This window comes from Acanthochromis polyacanthus, chromosome 10 (genome assembly GCF_021347895.1).
Source record: "Acanthochromis polyacanthus isolate Apoly-LR-REF ecotype Palm Island chromosome 10, KAUST_Apoly_ChrSc, whole genome shotgun sequence".
NCBI lineage: Eukaryota > Metazoa > Chordata > Actinopteri > Pomacentridae > Acanthochromis > Acanthochromis polyacanthus.
Genome location: NC_067122.1, coordinates 21,082,340 through 21,103,186, shown reverse-complemented (window position 1 = coordinate 21,103,186; position 20,847 = coordinate 21,082,340). Strand labels below are relative to the sequence as shown.

The 20,847-nt window shown below is 40.8% G+C and overlaps 1 protein-coding gene and 1 long non-coding RNA gene across 3 annotated transcripts; both read right to left on the bottom strand.

The window, feature by feature from the left end:
- Positions 1–220: 220 nt before the first annotated feature.
- LOC110948091 (uncharacterized) lies at positions 221–6,943 on the bottom strand. The gene is made up of 5 exons (XR_002595512.2): positions 6,800–6,943; positions 1,180–1,275; positions 1,029–1,106; positions 884–937; positions 221–714 (listed from the first exon to the last, which is right to left on the bottom strand). It is a non-coding gene; the product is annotated as an uncharacterized LOC110948091 (long non-coding RNA).
- Positions 6,944–7,774: 831 nt separating this feature from the next.
- rgs14b (regulator of G protein signaling 14b) lies at positions 7,775–19,489 on the bottom strand. 2 transcript variants are annotated; one of them, XM_022189507.2, is made up of 15 exons: positions 19,335–19,489; positions 16,314–16,335; positions 16,010–16,161; positions 15,810–15,902; positions 14,985–15,128; positions 14,708–14,881; positions 14,533–14,614; positions 14,316–14,416; positions 13,899–14,117; positions 13,559–13,635; positions 13,062–13,188; positions 10,952–11,033; positions 10,133–10,185; positions 9,404–9,497; positions 7,775–8,809 (listed from the first exon to the last, which is right to left on the bottom strand). In XM_022189507.2, exons 1-15 carry the CDS (start codon positions 19,377–19,379, stop codon positions 8,532–8,534), a joined length of 1,743 nt encoding a protein of 580 aa, XP_022045199.1. In that variant the 5' UTR covers positions 19,380–19,489; the 3' UTR covers positions 7,775–8,531. The 2 variants fall into 2 exon arrangements, with proteins under 2 accessions (XP_022045199.1, XP_022045200.1); XM_022189508.2 differs by having other exon boundaries at positions 9,425–9,497.
- Positions 19,490–20,847: the final 1,358 nt, after the last annotated feature.

The window sequence follows — 20,847 nt, the reverse complement described above, 5'->3', positions numbered from 1 at the left end:
TCTAGCTACTAACTTGAAGAAATGTTCGTTGTTTATGATATTTAGTGTCACACTTACACTTTTTAAACAGTTAAACTGCTTTTGTGTGTTAGTATAAGAATTTGCCACTTTGGTGGACGATGAAGCTACATTTTATTCTGATGTTATTGTTAAACTGGAGCTTCCAAAGAATGCAGTGATGGAATAACCTCTGGTAAAATTCAAATGAATTCATTGGAAGTCATTTTCAGGCATTTTATTCACCTGTCAGAGCTCTGGCATCCTCAGTAAAAGTCTTCAATTGTAGCTTTACTAAGTTGAACTCTTGTGTAGGAACCTGGCAAACAGTCCTACGGTGTTTCAGCACACACAACATCACTTTATTGTCACTACACATTCAGTTGCTATGTAGACACCACTCACAGCACAATGAAACAGCATCATCACAGGTGTCCTTGTGTTTACATGCGATTGTCTCGGTGTGTTTTTGAGTCTGAGTGTGAATTGATGCTCACTTCTCTGTATATACATTTTCTTAAATTCATGGCTTGTTTGTTTTATTTTCTAAATTGCCCATTATCCCCAATTTTCTGCATGTTTCCCTGTGTACATATGTACATTTATGTTTGTGATGATTTCATAGTTTTCATAGCTTTCTTGTCCTGCTGTTTTTTTCTTTTATCACTTCAGTTCTTCACTGGAGGATGAAGGCGTGTCAGAGCCATCAGGACACTCCTGCAACACAAAGAGAGGTGAAACTACAGTGTTTTTTCATGCATTAATTACAGCAGAATGATTACAGTGCTACTTCAGACGACACGGTAAGAGAGACACGAGTATAGAAGCATCGTGAAACGGAGTAATTTTGTCTTTGTGGGTGTAGAAATACACCGACAAAGCTCACCTTCACTCTGTCCAGCTCTGGTCGGCCTGGCAGGGATTTTTGTGAAGCAAAGGCCTGTAAGATAAAACAGAGATCTGATCAGCGACAAAGGCGATGTGAAGGGAAAAAAACGCTGTGCTGGGATGAATGTAAAGCTGCTGCTCACCTTCTTCGACTGCTGCATCTCCTCTGTGGATTTAGACCTGTTCTTCATGTGCTTCTGAGGAGAGGTGGTGGTGGGACACTGGGGAGAGGGAGGGTCGTATTAGACGGCGCCTGAATGATTCAAATTTTATGAGTCTGAGTCGTTCACACACCTCATTAACTTTCTGTTCCATGGCCGACTTGAAGGTTTTTCCTCAGCGCTGATGCAGGTTTAGGAGGGATCACCTTGTCCTCTGGTTGAACAATTACTGGGAAGACAGGAAAGAAAAAGAGACACTTTGTAACCACACCTCATCTTCTCTATGTGAGTTTGTATAATTTTATTTTCAGACCACTTTAGACATTCAAAACATAACTTTGACTTGAAATGATAAATTGAATAAACAGCTGAGAGATGACTTAATTCATTACATTAATTTTGTAATAAAACTAGCATGAAGAGAATTTCCAGGATACACTGAAATTAGTATTTTTTGTAGTTTCAGAAAACAGATGCAGTAGAAGCTTGTGGTGTATCTTTATTATATGTTCAATTAAGTCCTGGTAGTTTATTTTCATAATAATCAATGCAATTCTGCACCCACAGATTAATAATTTATCTCAGTGTAACAGGAGCAGCCTCACAGATTCTCTTTGTACTGACTAATCAATAATGGCTTCAACAGTGAGACTTCTCAATGTTAAATGAAGGAGAAAATCTCTAAATTTTAAAAGCAAATCAAGTCTGACTTGCTATTGTTTATGCTGTTGGTTGATTAACTTTAATCTTAAGTTTACTGAACTTGTTTGCTCAAGTTTAGTTCATTTAACTCGACTAGTTTCACAGTTTCACAACTCAGAAGCTGATTCTGAGGTAATTAATCATCTGAAGTTCAGATTTTTAAGGCTGCGGGTTAACTTGCTTCCTGCTTTTCTCCCCGGCGAGGATCTATTTGTTCTAAAAACATTCTGAGTATCCTAACAATATTTAGATGCATGTTCTCTTCTCCATTTCCAGATTCTTCTTCTTAAAGGTGGGATAACTACAGACATTCCAAAAAAAGCTTGATGATAACATTGTGAGCCTTGATATTCTTTAAACGTTTTCTGAGGATGACCTTCCTTTGCCATCATGTAAGACTGTGAAGTATTGTGGGAACCTTTTCTAGCACTGGTACTGTTCTGTAAAGCATTACCTCAATAACGTGCCCAAAATGTCCTGAGAGCATTGTAGGCAGGACGTTTGTTAATACATCACATTACAAGGACGTTGTATGAAGATTTTTCAGTCATCTGAGGCTTTTGTAACATCTGGAAAACGATTTTTGCATGTTGATTTGAGATATTTTTTTTCTTTTATGTTATTGCGTAACATAATCTGTAGTGCTGACAACATCCTCTGACAGGAACGTTATATGAAAAGACAAATATCCGTACAACTTTAAACATCAGATCAAAAACTCTAAACATTATTCAAACTTGTGGGTGATATTCGAAAATATTGCAGGAATGTATAGTGTACAGAGTGAATAAAGTCACTGATGACCTTAATTTCAATTTCCATTTAAATGCGTACAAAAACTTTAAACTGGGCCCTGTCCTGCTGTCCTGGGAAATCTGATGATCTGTTAGATAATAATAATAATATTAATAGATTAGCATTTCACAGTGGATCCATTTTTCATTCACTCACACATTCTCACTCTGGTAAGCTACATTTGTGGGGGCAGACTGACAATCCGCGGCTACGGCCCCTCCAACCACCACCAACATTCACACACCAGGGTGGGTGCAGCACTGGGTAGGGTGTCTTGCCCAGGGACACAGCAGCACATGACTAGGCGAGAGTGGGAATCGAACGGCCGACCCTTCGATCATTGAGCGGCCCGCGCTACCAACTGAGCACAGCCGCCCACCACCTCCCTTCATGACAGTTAAGGTGGAGAGAGTGCAGTTGCGGGCTGTTTTTCACTAGATGGCGTGTCTGACTCAGGGATTCACTGTGTTTCTGCATGACTTTCCCCCAGGTATTTACCTCGATTTTGGTCCTAACTGTCACAGTGGGATGTTCCAAAAACTGGACACATCTGATCCACTTGAATGCAGGTTACTCTGACTTTCAGTTTTTTTCTAATCATCTGTTTGCAGAGACATATTCTGTTAAAATGTCTTTTCTTGACAATAATGCCTCTGATCTACTTGAACGCATCAAATTTCTGTGATTCAATGTTAAAAACTGTTGATATCCTTGAAAATCAATCATATTAAATCAAATTATATCTAAGCTTAACAAACCAAACACTTTGCAAACTGTTTCCAAAATAATCAGAACGACAGATTTTTTTTAAGTAGAGGAAGAATACTGTAAAAGATGATAAATCTCAAAATAACCTCCCATTCAGCTAAAGAAGAGCAGGACAAACAATGACTCCTAGAGAACTGAAAAGCCACAGCGAACACTTGTCAACAGTCACAGTCAGAGCCACAGCTGGCGTCAGGAGCCCCGGTGGCTGGAGACAAAACACCTCTGGGTCTGGGTCAGTGTCCAGCAGAATGATTTCTTTACAGTCCAACAATCTCCGAGCTCCCTGTCAATGTCTGCCGCTGTCTGTCAGACATCGGGATAAAATACTAAAGGCAGGGATGGATTTGAAGATGGGGTTGAATGATGCTTATCTAGAAGCAATAATATCTGTTTGGCATTTCAAACAAAAGCACAAAGATCCATGACTGCACTTGGAAACAACAATGTGGCAACAGAAGTTCTGAACACATGGTCGACTTACGTTGTGTTTCCAAAGCTGTCAGCTACATCTTGTGGTTGTCATCAGAGGTAAGACAGGACAGCTGAGCTCCAGTTGTCCACAGCTCCTTCCATCTGCCAAGTCCACAGGATATTGCTGAAAGCTTCAAATCTACTATGTAAAAGGAGCCCTGTGCTTGTGCCGCTCCTGCTTTATATGACAAACTATTAAGTACTTTTGCTTCTTTTACTGGTTGGGACCCTTTTTAAATAGTTGTTTTTGAAGATTGACACCGGATACAGGTGAGATTTTAAACTTTAGAGAGCAACTTTCCTTCATCAGGACTGTGTGGATTCAGTTTGATCAGATCTGACTGACAGAGATAAAATAACCACCAAGTGTCATTTTGATTAAAATTGTGCTCGACCCTGATTGGTGCTCTGACATATCTGGCATCACCTTCATCTAACTGAGGCCACTGAGAAAAGCAAAATAAAAGTACAGTCATGATTCAGGTGAGTTTCACAGCTGAATTTGTTCCCGAGGCTTCACATCCTCACTGCATCGAGCAGTTTTGTGTAATAAATTACAGATGGTGACACTATTTCCTCCCAATATATGTGTATTTACAATTGTAATCAATTTCTTGAGGACTGTTCTGACAAGATCAGAGTAAACACAAAGCCAGGATAGCATAAAATATGAAAATCTGGTGTGATTGAGCTGAAACTGAAACAACCTTAGCTCAGTCTGCTGCTCCACAGGAAGCATTCAGCTCATAAAGAATGAATGGGATTTGATCAACAGGAGATCACTCGCCCGCTGTGACATCTGAGGTCATGGTGGCGCCACATTTGGTGCTGCAGGGAACTTACATTAAAAAGTCCCACTCGAACTGGAATATACATGATATTCAACAAGGCCTGCCTGCCTGCCAAAACTCGCTAACACAACTGGGACTGACCCAGTCGAGTGTTCCCAGCTTCTTTTATGCAAGTTCTATTACCACATACATGCTGGCACACCTAGGGGTATATAAGAGCTGCTGAGCTCCCTGCACTTACTCTAAGATGTGCATTACAGCCCTTTGAGGGACAGGAGGAGGGTAATCTCAGCCTTGATGGCAGAGCAGGCATTCACTGAGTCCTGAGTGCTCTTTCTGACCAGCTCAGAGGGAAATGACCTGAATGAGAACGATTTGTTTGCGGAGCTCACTCTGTCTATCCCCCACTTTCCTCTGTCACTGTCTGTTCGTCTTTGTAAAGATGAGAAAACCCTCCATTGCAGATGAAGCAAAGGGACGCACGACTGAAACAGTTAGACTGAGGTTGGTGGAAGTTCCTCTCCTTTGAGGTAGAAAAGCCCTGTGGCTTTGAGAAACACTTCCCTATCGATTAATCCACATGAGCAAGCCAACAACAGCCAAGATGACACTTTCAAAAGCATCACACCTCTTCGTGGTATGCATACAGAGACAAATACAAACAGGAATGCAGGAAAAACTCATACGTTATTACATAAACAGGGACCCAACACCTAAACTTTCATGTTAAAACCTAGTGAGAAACTTCGGCAAGCAAATTGAATATTTTTCCTTCTCAAAATAAGACACTGCAAGAGAAGAAAGTTAAAATTAAAGTAGAAAAGCTTAATGACAAAGTACTTAGCCTTTACAGTTCTTGTTAAAATGCTGATGTGCACATCTGCATTACATAAGAACCAAATCTGTTCTTGAGATTTGAATGGCAGAGACTGGGACTAGCTTCATCTCTCAGTGTCGGGTCAACACTAATTAACTCCCCAACTGAGAACCAGAACACGACAAGAACTTCCTGAGCTTAATCTGCATGTGTGTTAAAGTTTCACAAGAACAGAAAAGATACCAGAAAGAACACGACAGCATCACTCCTGCTGTCTTCTGGCACCTCACCAAGAAGGGTCTGCCAAGTGACTACCTGCTGGAGACAAACTGCTGGTCATCAGTGTTCATTCATTGATTCAGTGACAACACTGACAGCATCACTTCAGCCATGAGTTGATCATTTCCACTCTTTTGAGTAAACTAATCCAGTCCAGGAGAGGAAATCAATTCCTCGGTATGACTTTGCTGCCTCAGCAGACACCGCTGCTGGTGAACACGCTGATCTCAGAGCCTCACTTGCTCAGGATGTGTATAATTATGTGGGCAGTTACACCACAAGCAAGCACACAGAGGCGGTTAGAGCACCAAGGTGAGCATGTAGGCAGTAATTCTACTGACAGCCGAGCAGAGAGCACATCAAGGCAGCTCATAGTGTCAAGGACATTATGTCCTGTAATTGACGACGACTGGCCGTCTGTTCTGCCATGTTCAGGTGTGACACGCACCCCGACTCCCCCCAGCTGGATGAATTTAGTCAGTGGTCGCCCAGCACAGCTGCTTCCCTTCCGAATCCCAGCTGAGCCATATGTATCTCACCTGATAACTGAGTCAGTGTTAATGAATCCACGATTATTTTCAGTGTTAACACACTGAGGACAGACTCTGTCCTTCACCGGCTGAGCAGATTCTTTCAATGCACAGTAATGTGCATGCATTGATCTGATGGATGGGTTTTGTTTCACAGCACTTATGTATTCCTCTGCAGGACTCTCAAAGGCACAGCAAGGACCACTCAGAGCTCTCATTAGCAGGACTGAAAATAAACACTTTCAGATATTCTAAACCCATTTGTTATTTATCCCACTGCAGAAGGGACAAATTCATAAAGCGAGGCTCAAACTGGGAGCTGTAAATAACTAAAGAGAGATAGGAGAAAGAACTGGCACAACCTGAATGAAAATGTGAGCTTTTCCATGAATGAGGAAATGAAAAGGTTTTTTTATCAGAAGACAACATGAGATATTTCATCAAGCACAGTAATGCTCCGGGTGACAGACGAGAGGGGAAGATGAATGATGGGAGGCAGAGAGAAAGGGGAGACAAACACATCTACTGACTAAACAAGCACTGCAATCAGCCCCAAAAATGAGATTAATGAAAATGCCGGGGGTAAATTCAGACACCCACCTCCTTTTCCCCCTTCTTGCTTCTTTTTCTTCTTCTCTCAGTGCAGCAGACGTGCAGTGGAGTAGATGGCACTCCTCATCTCACTGCTGCTATGGTGTCTGTGAGAGAACACCCCTCTCTGCCCATTCATAGCTCCGCCGACGCACCACTCACGCATGGACGGAGACGCACACACACACACACACACACACACACACACACACACACACACACACACACACACACACACACACAACACCAGGTGTGCCACTCATAGCTCTGTATGCTAATGTGTATTGTCTGGCAGTGGGAAGCTGTGGGTGTGACAAACAGGTATCATACGAGGCACATTAATGCTTTCAAACACAGCTCCGGTCAGGTCAATTACAACATAATGATGCAGGCGTGATGAGTAAATGAGACACTGTTCGATCTGCATATTGCTATGCATTGTGAAATACGCATGACATCATCTGTGTAGATGACACCATATGTGACTCATCCAAGTTGTTTTGTAACCCACAGAATAGCCAAATGTTTAACCCTCCCAGGCTCATAAAGTGAAAATCACCTTCCAGCAACAAGTGTGGGAACAGATAAGGCAGGTCATTGGCTACGAACACATACCGAGGGCCAATCATAGCGCTGCAACGATCACAGTCACCCAGTAAAAATGACATCATTACATTACAGCACGCAAGAAGGCGTTTACCAGAATACACCAAATGACACAAGAATGGAATAAATAATATAATCAAAGATGGTTACAGTTGGTACACAGACAGATCAGACTTTTTTTCCCCTGCATGAGTCACACACACCGACCACTGTGGTTGTGGGGGTCTGGCTGCATTACAAAACCAAATCACGTAGCATTTGTCAAAGCCAGAAACTGACCTCAGTGACTCATCCCCCCCAAAAAAATCCTTACTGAGGACTCAAAGCTGAAACTTGACATCTCTTCCCAGATGACAAACGCAGAAAGAAAAGATCACATTTCTTCACTTTAATTCTTTATTTACACCCTGTGGGATATTTGTAATGATCACAGCAACTGTCTCACTTCCTGTCACATCACATTGCTATTTAATTCTCTGAACCCTGAGATGTAATCTGAGGTGACAAAAAAGCAGAACTTGACCAGAACTTTGCAAGGTGCAATCACAGCAAACCAAACACACATGTCAAAACAGCAAAAAAAAAAAAAAAAAAGCACACAAACGGAAAACAGTAATTAAAAATATTTAAAACTTATTTATACAAAACACTAGCAATCTGGGTTGAAATTACGAAAACTTAATTGTGCAAAACACTTTCAAAATCCCTTCTGGATGGTCACAGTTCCTGAACAGGCACATTTTTTGGGTTAGAGTTCAAAGAAAAACAACACAAAGTTAGATTGCGAAAAACAGAAGCGACGTGAACAGTAAATCAAACCGTACAGCATTAAACACCAGGAAAAAACACTTAATATCTAAAACAAGTTGAAATGTTGACCTAAATTTCTTTATACAATTCATGGCAAACACTTTCATAGGGATCTGTAGTGTTCTGAAATGACACTATAAATGTTTGCCATGATCTTTCTTCTTTACATATTGCCTTAAAAGATCAAATACCAGCAGTAGAGATGGTAGCGCACTGCTGCCTCAGAGCTTATTCGTAAACCGTCATAAAAAAAGTGCTTGTCAATTAGTAAGTTTCCATCTTTGTTGTGAGATGTTTATTGTAGTCCATCTCACAAACACCTCTTTCAAACAGCTGTTTCCTTCAAGTCTTTGGATTCTGGTTCAGGAACATCAGTGGTTTCCTTCACAGCTCCACCTGAACTTGAAGTAGATGCTATCTTGTCCTCTGATTCCACTTTGGGGTCAGCAGTGGAGGAGCTGCTCGTACTGGGCTCGTCCGTCTTCTGTTCTTGATCCGAGGGAAGCTGCAGGAATAAAGGAACCTCCAGCTGCTCTTTGGTCAGAAGGCCTCGCTGGTCATCAACCCTGGAGCACTGAGCCCTCGATAGCATGTCCAGGAGCCCTGAAGCACAGAAAATATCACGTCAGCTGTGGGTGTTCTGTCGCATAAACGAATAAAAAAATATCATCTAATGTATTCGCACTGTGCAGTTGATAGTATGTGGGCAACACTGATCAATAAAGTTTCAATAGCAGATTACATCATAAAACATGTCATAAAATGTGGTGTTAAAAATAGTTTAGTTCTCATGGGATCAGTTTGGGAATCATATCATACAACTACAATTACATATGATGCAACTGTGACATATATGGTCCTGTAGAATATTTCCTAGAAACAGTTTTTGTAATTGTATCCCCTGAGAAAGGCTGTGTGATTTGTCTTAAAAGTTACGAAACAGCTTCTTGTGGTGAGATAATTTTGCAAACAAATGACAAATATACATTTAAAGAATTATAACACACTGTCCAGTTCCTCTGTAGGCTAATTTCTGTTCAAATCTGGGCACCTCACCACACTGAATAAACACTTTCACATTAATCTTTCTGTTGATTTTCTTTTGTTATGACATGGAGCAATCTGTGATGGTTGTCAAGTGATCTTGCAGTATTGATGTGTCACCCAACCACACTACACACTGCTGAGGTGTCCTACCGTCCATATCGCGGTTCCTACCGGGCCTAAGCTGATTCTTGGCTCTGTCTGTCTGCGATGATCGAGTCTCCAGACCTGCTTTACCTGCTCCTGCCTGCAAAACAATAGTAGTTCAGCACTGTCTATACAGGAGCTCACATTTTAACACAAATATAAAACATTCATCTGCAATGTTGACGGTCTGCAATCTGGAATTTGGTGATGTCCGGAGGCATCAGCCTGTATTCAGAATCACTCGCTATAAAGTGCGCTAGATTTGCCGTCAGCTGTTTTATGTAAGAGGTCAAATCCTGCCTGTAAATGCTGTGTTCTGTGAAGTGCACTCAAAATCCCAAAATGGGACAAAAGAATTATCAAGAGAATAGTTAGATTAATTACTTTCTGCTCACAACTTCTTAATGCAAAGCAGCACATTTCATCAATGGTCAAATATTCACTATAATACTACCTACATGCATTACCTAGAAAATGAACAAGGCAAAAAGGGCAACATGCAGACCTGCTCCTGGTAATTTCAAACTAAATACAAATATAGTGAAGCCTAAAGACCAGTGAAGCATCCCACAGTGTTCACACATAAAAACTTAGTATCAAAACTTTATAGCCTTTTCCTCTCAATTCAAAGTTTTAATTCTTAATTTATTATTTCAAATAATCCTGCAAATCACTTCATTGTACACAAATATAAGTATGAATGCAGAAGCAATGTTTTTATTAATATGGTCTCACCTGTGAAGCCACAGAGGAACCACTGCCTCTGGAAATGTTTGCCTGGTCTTTACCTGTATCCACACAGAGACACAAATCAGTACTTCTACTAGGAGTAGAAAAGCAGTCTGTGAGTTGCTGATGATGCTAACTTCCCCATTGTGTTAAACACTGACATCAGCCAGATCAAAAAAATATTGGACAAGAATTAAACTGGTCCTCCTGGGACACAACCACTCTAATCAAATCTACTTTGCTCTTTCTAAATGCAGTGAGTGGAGCTGAGGTGGAGAGCACTGATCCAAAGTGAAGCTCTTTCTGGTCTCTCAGCAGTTGGGATATGAGGTGGGTGAACCGAAAGCGACACAGCACTCAACAAACCAAATGGACTCCGACATTTCAACCCCACAGAAAAGAGTGAAGAGACAGAGAGAGAATCGCATACAAAGAAATCAGAGTAGGAAAAGAGAAGCATGCAGACAGTAAAAGCCAGGACAGCGAAGTGGACAGTGAAAAGGCTTTCTCCCCGCCAGCTAAAAGGGAATGGCAGCCATGAAATGCAGAACACTTACTAGGACCCATTAAGAAACAATTACCTGAATAAGGAGGCTAAGGCAGCAGAGGAGAACACAAAGCCCCACATAATCGACTAACAGCTGATGGAGAGCTAAAATGGGCCTTATCTGATTTGACTGAACATTGATTTGAGTTACTCAACAGCTAAGTGAGTTTCTGTTCATCCTCTGGCTGTTTGCGCCTTATGGGGAGCTGTGTATTAGATTAAATGTGGTAAACATTAAAAGAATACATTGGGTTTATATAAAGGTCACGCATATTAACCTTTGGTCCTGTCCAGTCGTATCGTCTTATTGGACAGCCTGAACACGGTGCTGCTCATGTTCACAGGCTCGTCACTTCCAACCTAAAATAAAAGTGAAGAAATATGAAGAATTCCAGTTTGACACACAATCAGTTGTAGTGTTGTGGGGTGAAGCATCAAGACCCCACAGAAGATGACGCTCACATAAATCAGATAAAACGCACTACTAGGATCTTGTAATCTCATTACTTATTCCAGTGACATAGTGTAACAAATTCAATTTTTAGTAATCGCATTAAAATTAGAAAGTTTTATAAATATTAAAAGACACATTGACGCATTACTGTTGCCTAGCAATGTCTGCTGTAAAAGAAGGAGAAGCAGATGAACAGAGTTCCTTTAGAAGTAGTATATTTTAAAATATCAGATATCTAATATGCTGCTTTGGAAATAAGAGGTGATCAGTAATGTGAATGTACTTCACATAAAGATTATCAAAGTTAAATGTTGACAATTTCCCCAAGGTAGAGTTTACTGCATTGTCCCTGTGTTGAACAGAAGGGTATTTGTTCTTTAGCAAAATTAAATATTAGCAATTTAGATGTACTATGTTAAAAATACAGGCCCCGCAGTAAGAAGTAGGACGGTCAGTACACCTTTAATTACTGGTATTCAAGTCTTATTTTTCCAATACTTTGTGTGTTTGCCTTTAGTGTTCCTAACAGGCTCAATCCTCCTTGGTGTGGAGGACACCTAGTATTGTATACATTTCTGGATAGACGTTCTGTCATTCTTGAGAGACATTTTTTGTTGTTCTTTGCTGAAGGAGTTGTGTGGTTCATCTTTTCACTCTAAAATACCCCAAAGCTACTGCACTGAATTCAAGTCAGGAGCAATGCGTGTCCAGGTCAAACCTTTCACTTTTTTATTCTTTAGGAATTCATTTGTGATTTTGGCAGTGTGCTTTGGATCATTATCGTGATGGAAAATTCCTCTGGAGACTGGCTGTAATCTTATCAGATGCTATTTTGGTATATTTGCACATATTTAGCATGCCATCTATAAAATGTAAACTCCCCAACACCTAGTAGTATTGTAGTCATTGCACCCCAAATCACCACACTCCCATCTCTGTGCTCCACTCACAGGACTATGCATCCACTGTGGTAGTCCTGGCAAGGTTCATACCAAACAATGTACCCTTAATATTCATCAGGCTGCTTTTCAAGTTTTTTCTAGTACTTTTGTGCCATTGAGCAACCAAGGGCGTTGCTTGCCATAGATGTTGATGTTATATAATGTACTTCACACTGTCTGAGCTGTCACAATAATTCATATTTCCACTTATAGCCCCTGTCCTACAGTACGAGTCTGCAGCACTTGTTTTTCAGAGCAAGATTCTGCACGTAGCGCAGTGCCAGTGCCTTCATTTCTGAAGGCAGCAGCTCTGATTAGTGCTACTGTGGATAATTCTATACCTCCTGATTACTGCTTTCACTTTTTTCTTTTTCCAGTTTTTTGTTTTTTATTGGTGCACCAGTCATCCTGTATCATTTTTTAAACATTGCAGTGTCACACAATCGGATGCTTTTCACTCTAGTTTAACATGATGCAGACACGCTGATAGACACAGTCAATAGATAAAAAAAATTGAGAAGGTTCTGGTGTTCCCAGTTCACTTTATAACCATGTTCATGCAGATATGGCATTTAAAAATCGGACACAGTGTTGTCGTAGAGATCATAGGTTCTGTAACTTGTCTGTCAGTGATAACAGGTGTATTCACATTTGTTGCAACATGTCATCGTCTCGCTGAAGTTTTTTTGATTGATCATGAGAGGAAATACTCTCCTGTTCAACTCAGATATAAAGCAGTCATGTGTAGGTGATTCAATTCTTAATCATTTGAGATTTAAGAGATAACGTAGCTGTATACTGTATGCTATTCTGTATCCATCTATAATTTTTTTTAATAGACATTTCCATGTTTCAAAAATGAACTCAAAATCCATTGCTGGTATGATTAAACTGAAGAAGACATCTGGAGAAATATATTTCTTAATCATTGATGTACATTGGTAACTACTCAAGTACATAATATGATCCCATTCATATGTAACAGACACTCACCATGGTGATCAAGGCCTCTTGCGGCTTCAGATGGTGCTTCTGCATCACCGCAGAAAGGGCGTCCTGCAGTGTCTTACTAGACTTCACCACGATACCCACCGTCTTACCAGTGAAGGCAATCTCCAGCCTGAAACATTTGTATTTCAATAACCTCCCTCACACACTGAATCAAAGTGAATCAAACGCAGTGGAACAGCACTATAGAGTCACTGTCACGATAAGCCTTGAGTCATAAAGAAGCCTGCCAACCAGTGATATCTTTACAGGAAATCCATACTTGAATTAATATGGCAACTTACTTGATTTGATATTAAATACAAATGATGACTGAAATTATTTATGCCCAAAAGATTTATGTGTCATATTTAGCAAAAGGATTTCCCTCTAATATGGTGAGAAGCGATGTGGTGTAGTGGAGATGTAGGTGTGAAAAGCCTGTTAGGGTGACAAAGACAGAAAAAAATAAGGAAGAGAAGGAAGTGACTCAGTTGACTTACGCAAACGTCACTCTGAGCTCTAGAGAAACCTGCTGATCTCTCAGTACTGAGCAGTCCTGGTCCAGCGATAAGGGTTGCTGTAGACAAAGCATTTGTGTATCAGATAGAAAGACCTGAAGTGATTTTTACAGAGATCAGCATCAACAGAGAATACTTTAGATTACAATTCAGAAATAAAGAGTGTGAGATGAGGCAGCAAGAGGATGTTAGAACAGGAAGAGGGCAGTCATCTCTCACACTCCCTGGTGCAAAACAACTTTTCAGTGTGGCACAGCAGGCACATTTCAACAGCTTGATTTACAGCTGCAGCTTGTGCTGCAGACAGAGCAGGAGTGCTCACCTTGTCCTTGCCTTGAAGGTAAATGATGACATCTTTCAGTGGGAAGCCTCTCTTCTCACACAGGCTGGCCAGCATGTCTTTGATAGGTTGCCCATTAGGTGTGGGGGCCAGAGAGGCACTGCCATCAGGCAGGAAGACACAGCAGTAGCCCCCCTCCACACCAATGCGACTCCCAACTCCACCAGCCTGCTCAGGGGTGCGAGGACTTGATCCGCCATTCTACATCACAGATTGAGATGAGAGTCAAAGGACTAAAAGGTGAAATGTATACATAAAAATTTCATTTTAGGACCGATTTGTCACACTGAAGACCACATTTTATCATTCTTGTGTGCCTTCAATCATAAAAGTTTGAAATTAATATTAATTTCCTACAAGCCTGGACAGCTTCAGAGGTGTTGTCACAAATGTACTGACCTCTATCTGCCTGTAGATGGAGCCAAGCTCCACGCTGCTGGTTGACTTGACTGACATATGGGCCTCTTTCCGGGGGCCTGAACCATGGATGTTGGAAGCATCTGTTGTTATTGATTACAAGAAAAATAACAGAAATTAGAAGAGAAAGAAAGGAACTTGAAAAAAGTACATGCAGGCTTAGCAAAAAGCACAAAAGCTGCAATTTGGGAGTTACTACCTCCCCAAGATCCTCTTTTCTGTCGCTGTTTCTCTGAGGCACTTTTACCACCTGGCAAGCTGTTGGAGTTTGACTTCTTGTTCTGTTAGAGACAGGTATGAAATAAATGTCATTGTTGGGGAAAGTCAGACAAAGATTGTACGCATTTCCCTTCCACACCACTCATTTCATCTACCTTCTTGTCACTTAAGGGGCTTCTGGTGCCCACGTCCTCCCAGGACCCCATGCGGACAGGTTCTGTAGAGATCTGAGGTAGAAGTTTGCCTTCTACACTTGCCAAGGTACAGTTCTGGTAGAGAGGAGAGCGCACAAAACGCCTGTAGCTGTCCATCTTCATCAGCTTAAATATCTGACATAAAGCAGAGAGAGTGAAGCATACAATTAATCTGTAGCAGAAAAAAAAAAGTCACTGTATCATTGAGCTGAAATTGAAGCGTTGACTATGTACAGACCTGTGCTTGGGCTTTGTCGAACATGTCAGGTGTGGGCTGTTCCAGCATCTTTTCCTCTGTCTTGGCTGTATCATCGATGTTGACAGAGTAGGGAGCATTGTCAGACAGATACGTGTTGTAGATGGAGCAAGCTGATGCTTTCAGCTGGGAACAACAGCAGCTACATTAGACTGAATCATCCTGAAAATTAGATGTGACCTAAGCGTTGTTTCCTAATTATTGTTTCGAAGCTGTTGAGACATCAGCAAGAACAGAAACACTCAGTGATACTATAAATTAATTTCCCTGTGGATTTCACCTGAGCATTTAGCTCCTAATGCCAGTCTAAGACACACTTAGTGTGTGTAAAGCTGTTAACTGACTTGTCCTTCCTTGTTACATGTTGCATGAATTAATTCAAGCATCTGTACTGCAAGTCATACTAGTTGCAAAAGGGCAATTTGCTTCAGAGACAACTTAACAACCACAGAAACTACACTGCTGTGTGGATAAATACCCATTCAGTCATTTGATGCCCTTAACTTGTTCCATTAACAACAGAATTTAATAAATGAACAATATTTCTCCAGAGAGGTACAAAATAGATTCAAAGTTAGTGCTAGCTATTGAAGCATCCCAGGTGGAACTTTTATTTAAACAACTGATACAAATAACAACATTTCACAGAATTCAACAGGAAAGTTTGAACATTGCTGCTTCATATTACTTAAAGCTTGGTAACTGAACAAAACGACTTTAGATATTACTGTGTACTGCAGTAAACCTTCCACACCCACATAAACACAACAGTTTAAAGAATATAGAGGTAGAAAAGTGCCATCATACCTCATCCAAGGAGTTGGCTGGAATCCTTTTGAACTTCTCACAAGCTTGCCAGAATAAAATGTTCTCTGCACTCACTTCAGATTTCAAAAATGCCTGTAGACAAACACACTGTATGAACACGACGCTCAGCGGGAGGTCATTAAGTATACAACATCAGGACTTGAAAATTCCCGAGGTTGTAAACTACAAAATTCCACTACCGTAAAGTAACGGACGCCACAAGGGTCCTCCAACAGCTTCTCAAAGGAGACGGCCCAGCTCAGCACACTGTTGGCAGGGCCGGACTCTCCGCCTGGAGTACCTGGAAGGCTGGAGCTGCTGCCTCCACAGCCCCGCGCGGACATGTTCAACTCTACAACACACCCAGACACAAACACACCCATTTATCAGCACCAAAAAGCACTACAAAGAAAGACTCTGAATCAGATATTTTCATGCACGGACACGTTCAGACTGTAGTAATGTGCAGAATAGACGGCATGCAAGTAGACTGTTCATGCTCACCTCCATCTGACACTGCCGTGCTCTGTGAACGCAGAGAGAAGCAAGTCAGCAAACTTTACAGCGAGAAAACCAAATGAAGCGCGTGAGAACATCTGATAGGATAGAATACTCTTCACTGAGGGTGTCATGGACCCGTTGTCCACAGTATTAATATACATTTCTATGGCAGTTGAGAAATTGAACAATCACTTGACTGACCCAGAAAACCATGAAAACAAAGAATAGTTGTATCAGAACTAATACCAGTTCACACAGTCAAAAGTAAATAAAACACAAGTTCAGTTTGTTGGATTTCAGATAAAAATGTTGAGATTTTCAATACAATTCAGAATTACTGCAACAGCTACACTGTGTGATCCAAACAGCATGAACACACCAGCACACAGCCATTTAGGAAGTGAAATGTGAGCAACAGCTGCATGTTTTTCTCTCTCTCTCTCTCTCTCTGTAACACTGTAGTGCGATTAGCTAAGGCTGTTTTCACAGGAAGTGGTTGTACCACCATGACAACAGCTCTCATTCAAGTTTCTGATCTCTCAAAACTGACATCTTATAAAAGTTCTTTCCGTTTCAATACATGCACTGCTGCAGTAATTTATTGAATTCGGTAAACCATTTACACACAAACCCGTGCTGACAACTGTGTTTGCATGTGACCCAGGTATCAAGATAACTAGATAATGATCCAAGAAAGCACACACAGAAACACTGCTGCTCAAGAATCCAGTTTATGGATGTGTTGTTTAAAGTGGAAAGGACTGGCTGAAAACACAAAAGTTCTTGGTTTTAATCCATGAACATGTGTCTGTACTTTATATGCTCTTCTATCTAGGTTTCCTCTGGGGGCTCTGGTTTCCTCCCACAGTCCACAGACTAGCAAGTTCAAAATCTAAAATTGCCCAGAGGTGTGAAAGTGAGTGTGTGTCTCTGTCTGTCTATGCAGATTTGTCTTGTGTATACCGTGTGTACGCAAGGACAATACAATAAATATTGTCCCAGTTAATGGTTAACCCACACTCTCACTGCCCCTTAGGTAAATACAAGTTTAAGAAAACTACTGTACAATAAAGTCATCAAATATTTTCACTAGTGTGATGTGTAAGCAAGTTAATTTAGTTTTGTTTGTGGCAAAGTTCTTCTTTTTTAACTTATATTGAAATAAAATAACAATTTGGTAACATGTCCCTATGGTACTTTTATAAGCTGGAAGACATATGAGAGAAGTAAGCAGACAACGCCATAGCGGAGTATTTCAACACCACAGTGTGCTGATGTACTGACAGTCTCAAAAACACAGATTCAGACTTGCAGGGATCCTTATGTAACAAACTTAAGCAACCCGTCCTCTCCACTTGCAGAATGGGACTTTCTGAATCATTATTCTCCTTTAGAATTGGTTCCTAGTTCAAAAAAGTATGAACAAACTATTCCTTAATTACAGCTCGCCATTTTGTAGCATAGAGCAGTTTTACAGTATTCAAGTAGAAATGCTGGTGTGCTTGAGCTGCATTGAGCACTGGAGAAATGAACAGAGGTACTTTATAGATTGGTGCATTCAAAAAGAGGTCTAGAGTTACAGTATACTGTATCCATTTTAAGGCATTAAGGGACTAATCTCATGAAGACAGCTGCTAAATGTGTAATTCTGATCAACAGGAATGTGTTTTAGGTGGTTTAATATCCGTAAGAAGAGAGAGCTTAAAATCAAGGTTTTCACAAAGTCCAGCATAACCTGTATTTAAAGTGACTGAGCCAACTGTGGGGCATTACAGAACATTTTTCGTCTCAGTATCCACAAATCTGACACAAAAACATTCTCCAGTTCAAAGTCTTGACACAGTTTGTGACACAATTTGGCAGTGCACACACTAAAACTAGTAAATGGGACCAAAACCCATCTTCTATATAGAAAAAGGCAGTCAAAAAATAGAAATGTAGGTTTCCATTTTTCTGTTAGCAAATTGCTAGTGAGAAGATATGAGTGTGATTCTGAGTGACACGGTAACTCTGTTCTTGATAACAGCTCTTGACAGTTGCTGAGCTTTGACCATATAAGGCTGAACTGGGTTGGTTGTTTCTGCAGGTGTGAGCTCCTCTGAGACTCCAGCTCTTCAGTTCTTTGCTCTTCTGTGCAAGCTCTGGTTCCAACAACACAAGCTGGTGTCTACAAATAGACTTCCCAGACTTGAGTCAGGACAGCAGGAAGTCAACAGGAGAAGTCACAAACACTTCATGCACAGTTTCTAAAAACTGTGATGAAAACAAATGATTCATCATGTTCTTACTTGCGCACCTCCCATTCTCCACAATTTTCTGAAAATCGTTTTAAGCAAAGAGACTGATACACAAACACACTGTATGCAGGGAAAGAGATTTCCAAATTTCAATCCACACAAACTGCAAAGCATAGAGAGCCTTTGTAAAGCTATGAAACATCCTGGACCTCTTGGCTTCAGTAAAATACATCTATAGATATACTTTCACACCTCTTGCAGCGCAGACCCATTTCAAGACACATCATGATCTCACACTGAGTTAACTAGAGCCAACTCAGCCCACACATGACAGATTGGCCAACAGGCATGGCTTGCTTTCTGCCTCTGGCTCAGGAAGGCCCGGCCTGTTTTCAGTAGCAACCAACTGTAACCACACCGCCTGATTGGTCCTGGCACTGTCGCGGAGTGGAGGCCGACTATACGAGCCAACGCAAGACAACTGCTCCACCGCACTCTTGATACTCTGGACTGGATGTCAGCTCAACAGTATCAGCCCAGTTAAAAAATTGACCGAAAGACTATAACAGTCTAAAATATCGGAAAGGCTTTCAGGCTCAAACTTTGAGGTATCTGACACACTCAACTCCAAATTATCCTGTCTGAATCTGCTCACAGTCTTGAACTTCCAGGATGTACGGGCTGACAAAGCCTCTTGTATCATACATCGCAGAGCATAACCGAACCACTGGACCCACAAGACTACTGCAGAACCAAAGCAAACCTAACAAAAGCGGTGCCAACTCACCATGTGGCCAACAGGAATCCCTAAAGTATTGCAGTTCTTCGCCATGGTGGCCGAAACACCGGATTAAAAACTGAAGTCTTGTGCGATGTGCACACTGTCAGGGGACACGGCAGAGTGCTCCACCCAAACTTGATGCACACTTCTCTCACACAGTCAAAAACTCATCACTTGGGTCTTCCTGCCTGGAGGGGAAGTCTCGCCATAGCAACAAGCCACAAAAGAGGAAGTATGGTTACTATGATCAAACCGTTCTCAGCCTACGTCTTGAGAAACACTGTGATGTGGGCACACAGACAAAGACGGTCGTACTCATTCTGTTTTTGATGTACAGTCGCTGTAGCACTTAACACAGCTGTTAAAAGTTACACAACATAGACAGTAGCTTTGCAGCTACACTACATTTGAGAAATATTGTTTTTAGCATGTGTCGTAGTTTTCTGCTTTTTTAAAACACAATAAAGCTGATTTAGGTTTGAAAGTCAAAGGGTATTCACATTCACTATCTGACTTCACACTACTGAAGGGAAATTCACAAAGAAAAACCTTGTGAGCAAATTGTCATGAAGCTTTGCAGATATTAGTTCAACATTACATGAGTACAATTCCACTGCTACAGCAAATAGATATTAAATGTGTTGTTAATAAATAAACAAACATCCCAAAAGTAAGAGTATTGTGGCTACCATTAGAAGCAACACCACCTGTTCCAGCAAGGCATGCTCATAAAATTTAGCACATTTGCAGGTATTAGTTCAACATTACATGAGTATAATTCCACTGCTACAGCAAATAGATGACTCTAAGTGGATTCCAAAGTCAACTGCAAGCAGGCTATAGACGTTTGTTATATAAAAGAGTCTATGAAGCCAACATGCACACTCCAAGTGTCACTGTCACACAGTGGTGTAGTTAGGCCTGGGCATCTGAGACTATTGCCCCAAATGTTTAATTGTTAAATGAAAAGCCCCGGATCTAACTTTTAGTGTTTTGTTGTTGTTTACTGACGTAAGAAGAATATGCTTCAAAATGACCTTGAATCTATTCATCAGACGTTGAGTTTATGCATTAAAGCCTGTTTACTGTTTGTTAAAATCTAAAATGTTTACCAAAGTCATGTTTTTCTGTCATGCCGAGTGCTTCAATGCAATGATTTTTTAGTTTCACAGTCTAACAGCAGGATATTTGCAGACATTACTATAAGCATGGATGCTTCCCATACTATTTTACCACATCTTATTGTTGTATTTTAAGTTGGTCCAGACAGTTTTCTGGGTTTTTTTTTTTCAGCAACAAGGTCAGCATATCTGCTCTGATAATTATTTGATATTTATTTAAGGTATTGTGTGTTGGAATATTATAAATCAACCTCTTCCCCTGGACTATTTTAAAATGTTCTACTAAATCTAATTTATTAAAACAAGCGTACACCTTTACAAATATAGCAATGTAAATCTCATGGTTTATTCAATGTGGAGTATATGTTTAGCCTAGAAAGAAAGAAGGAATGACCTCA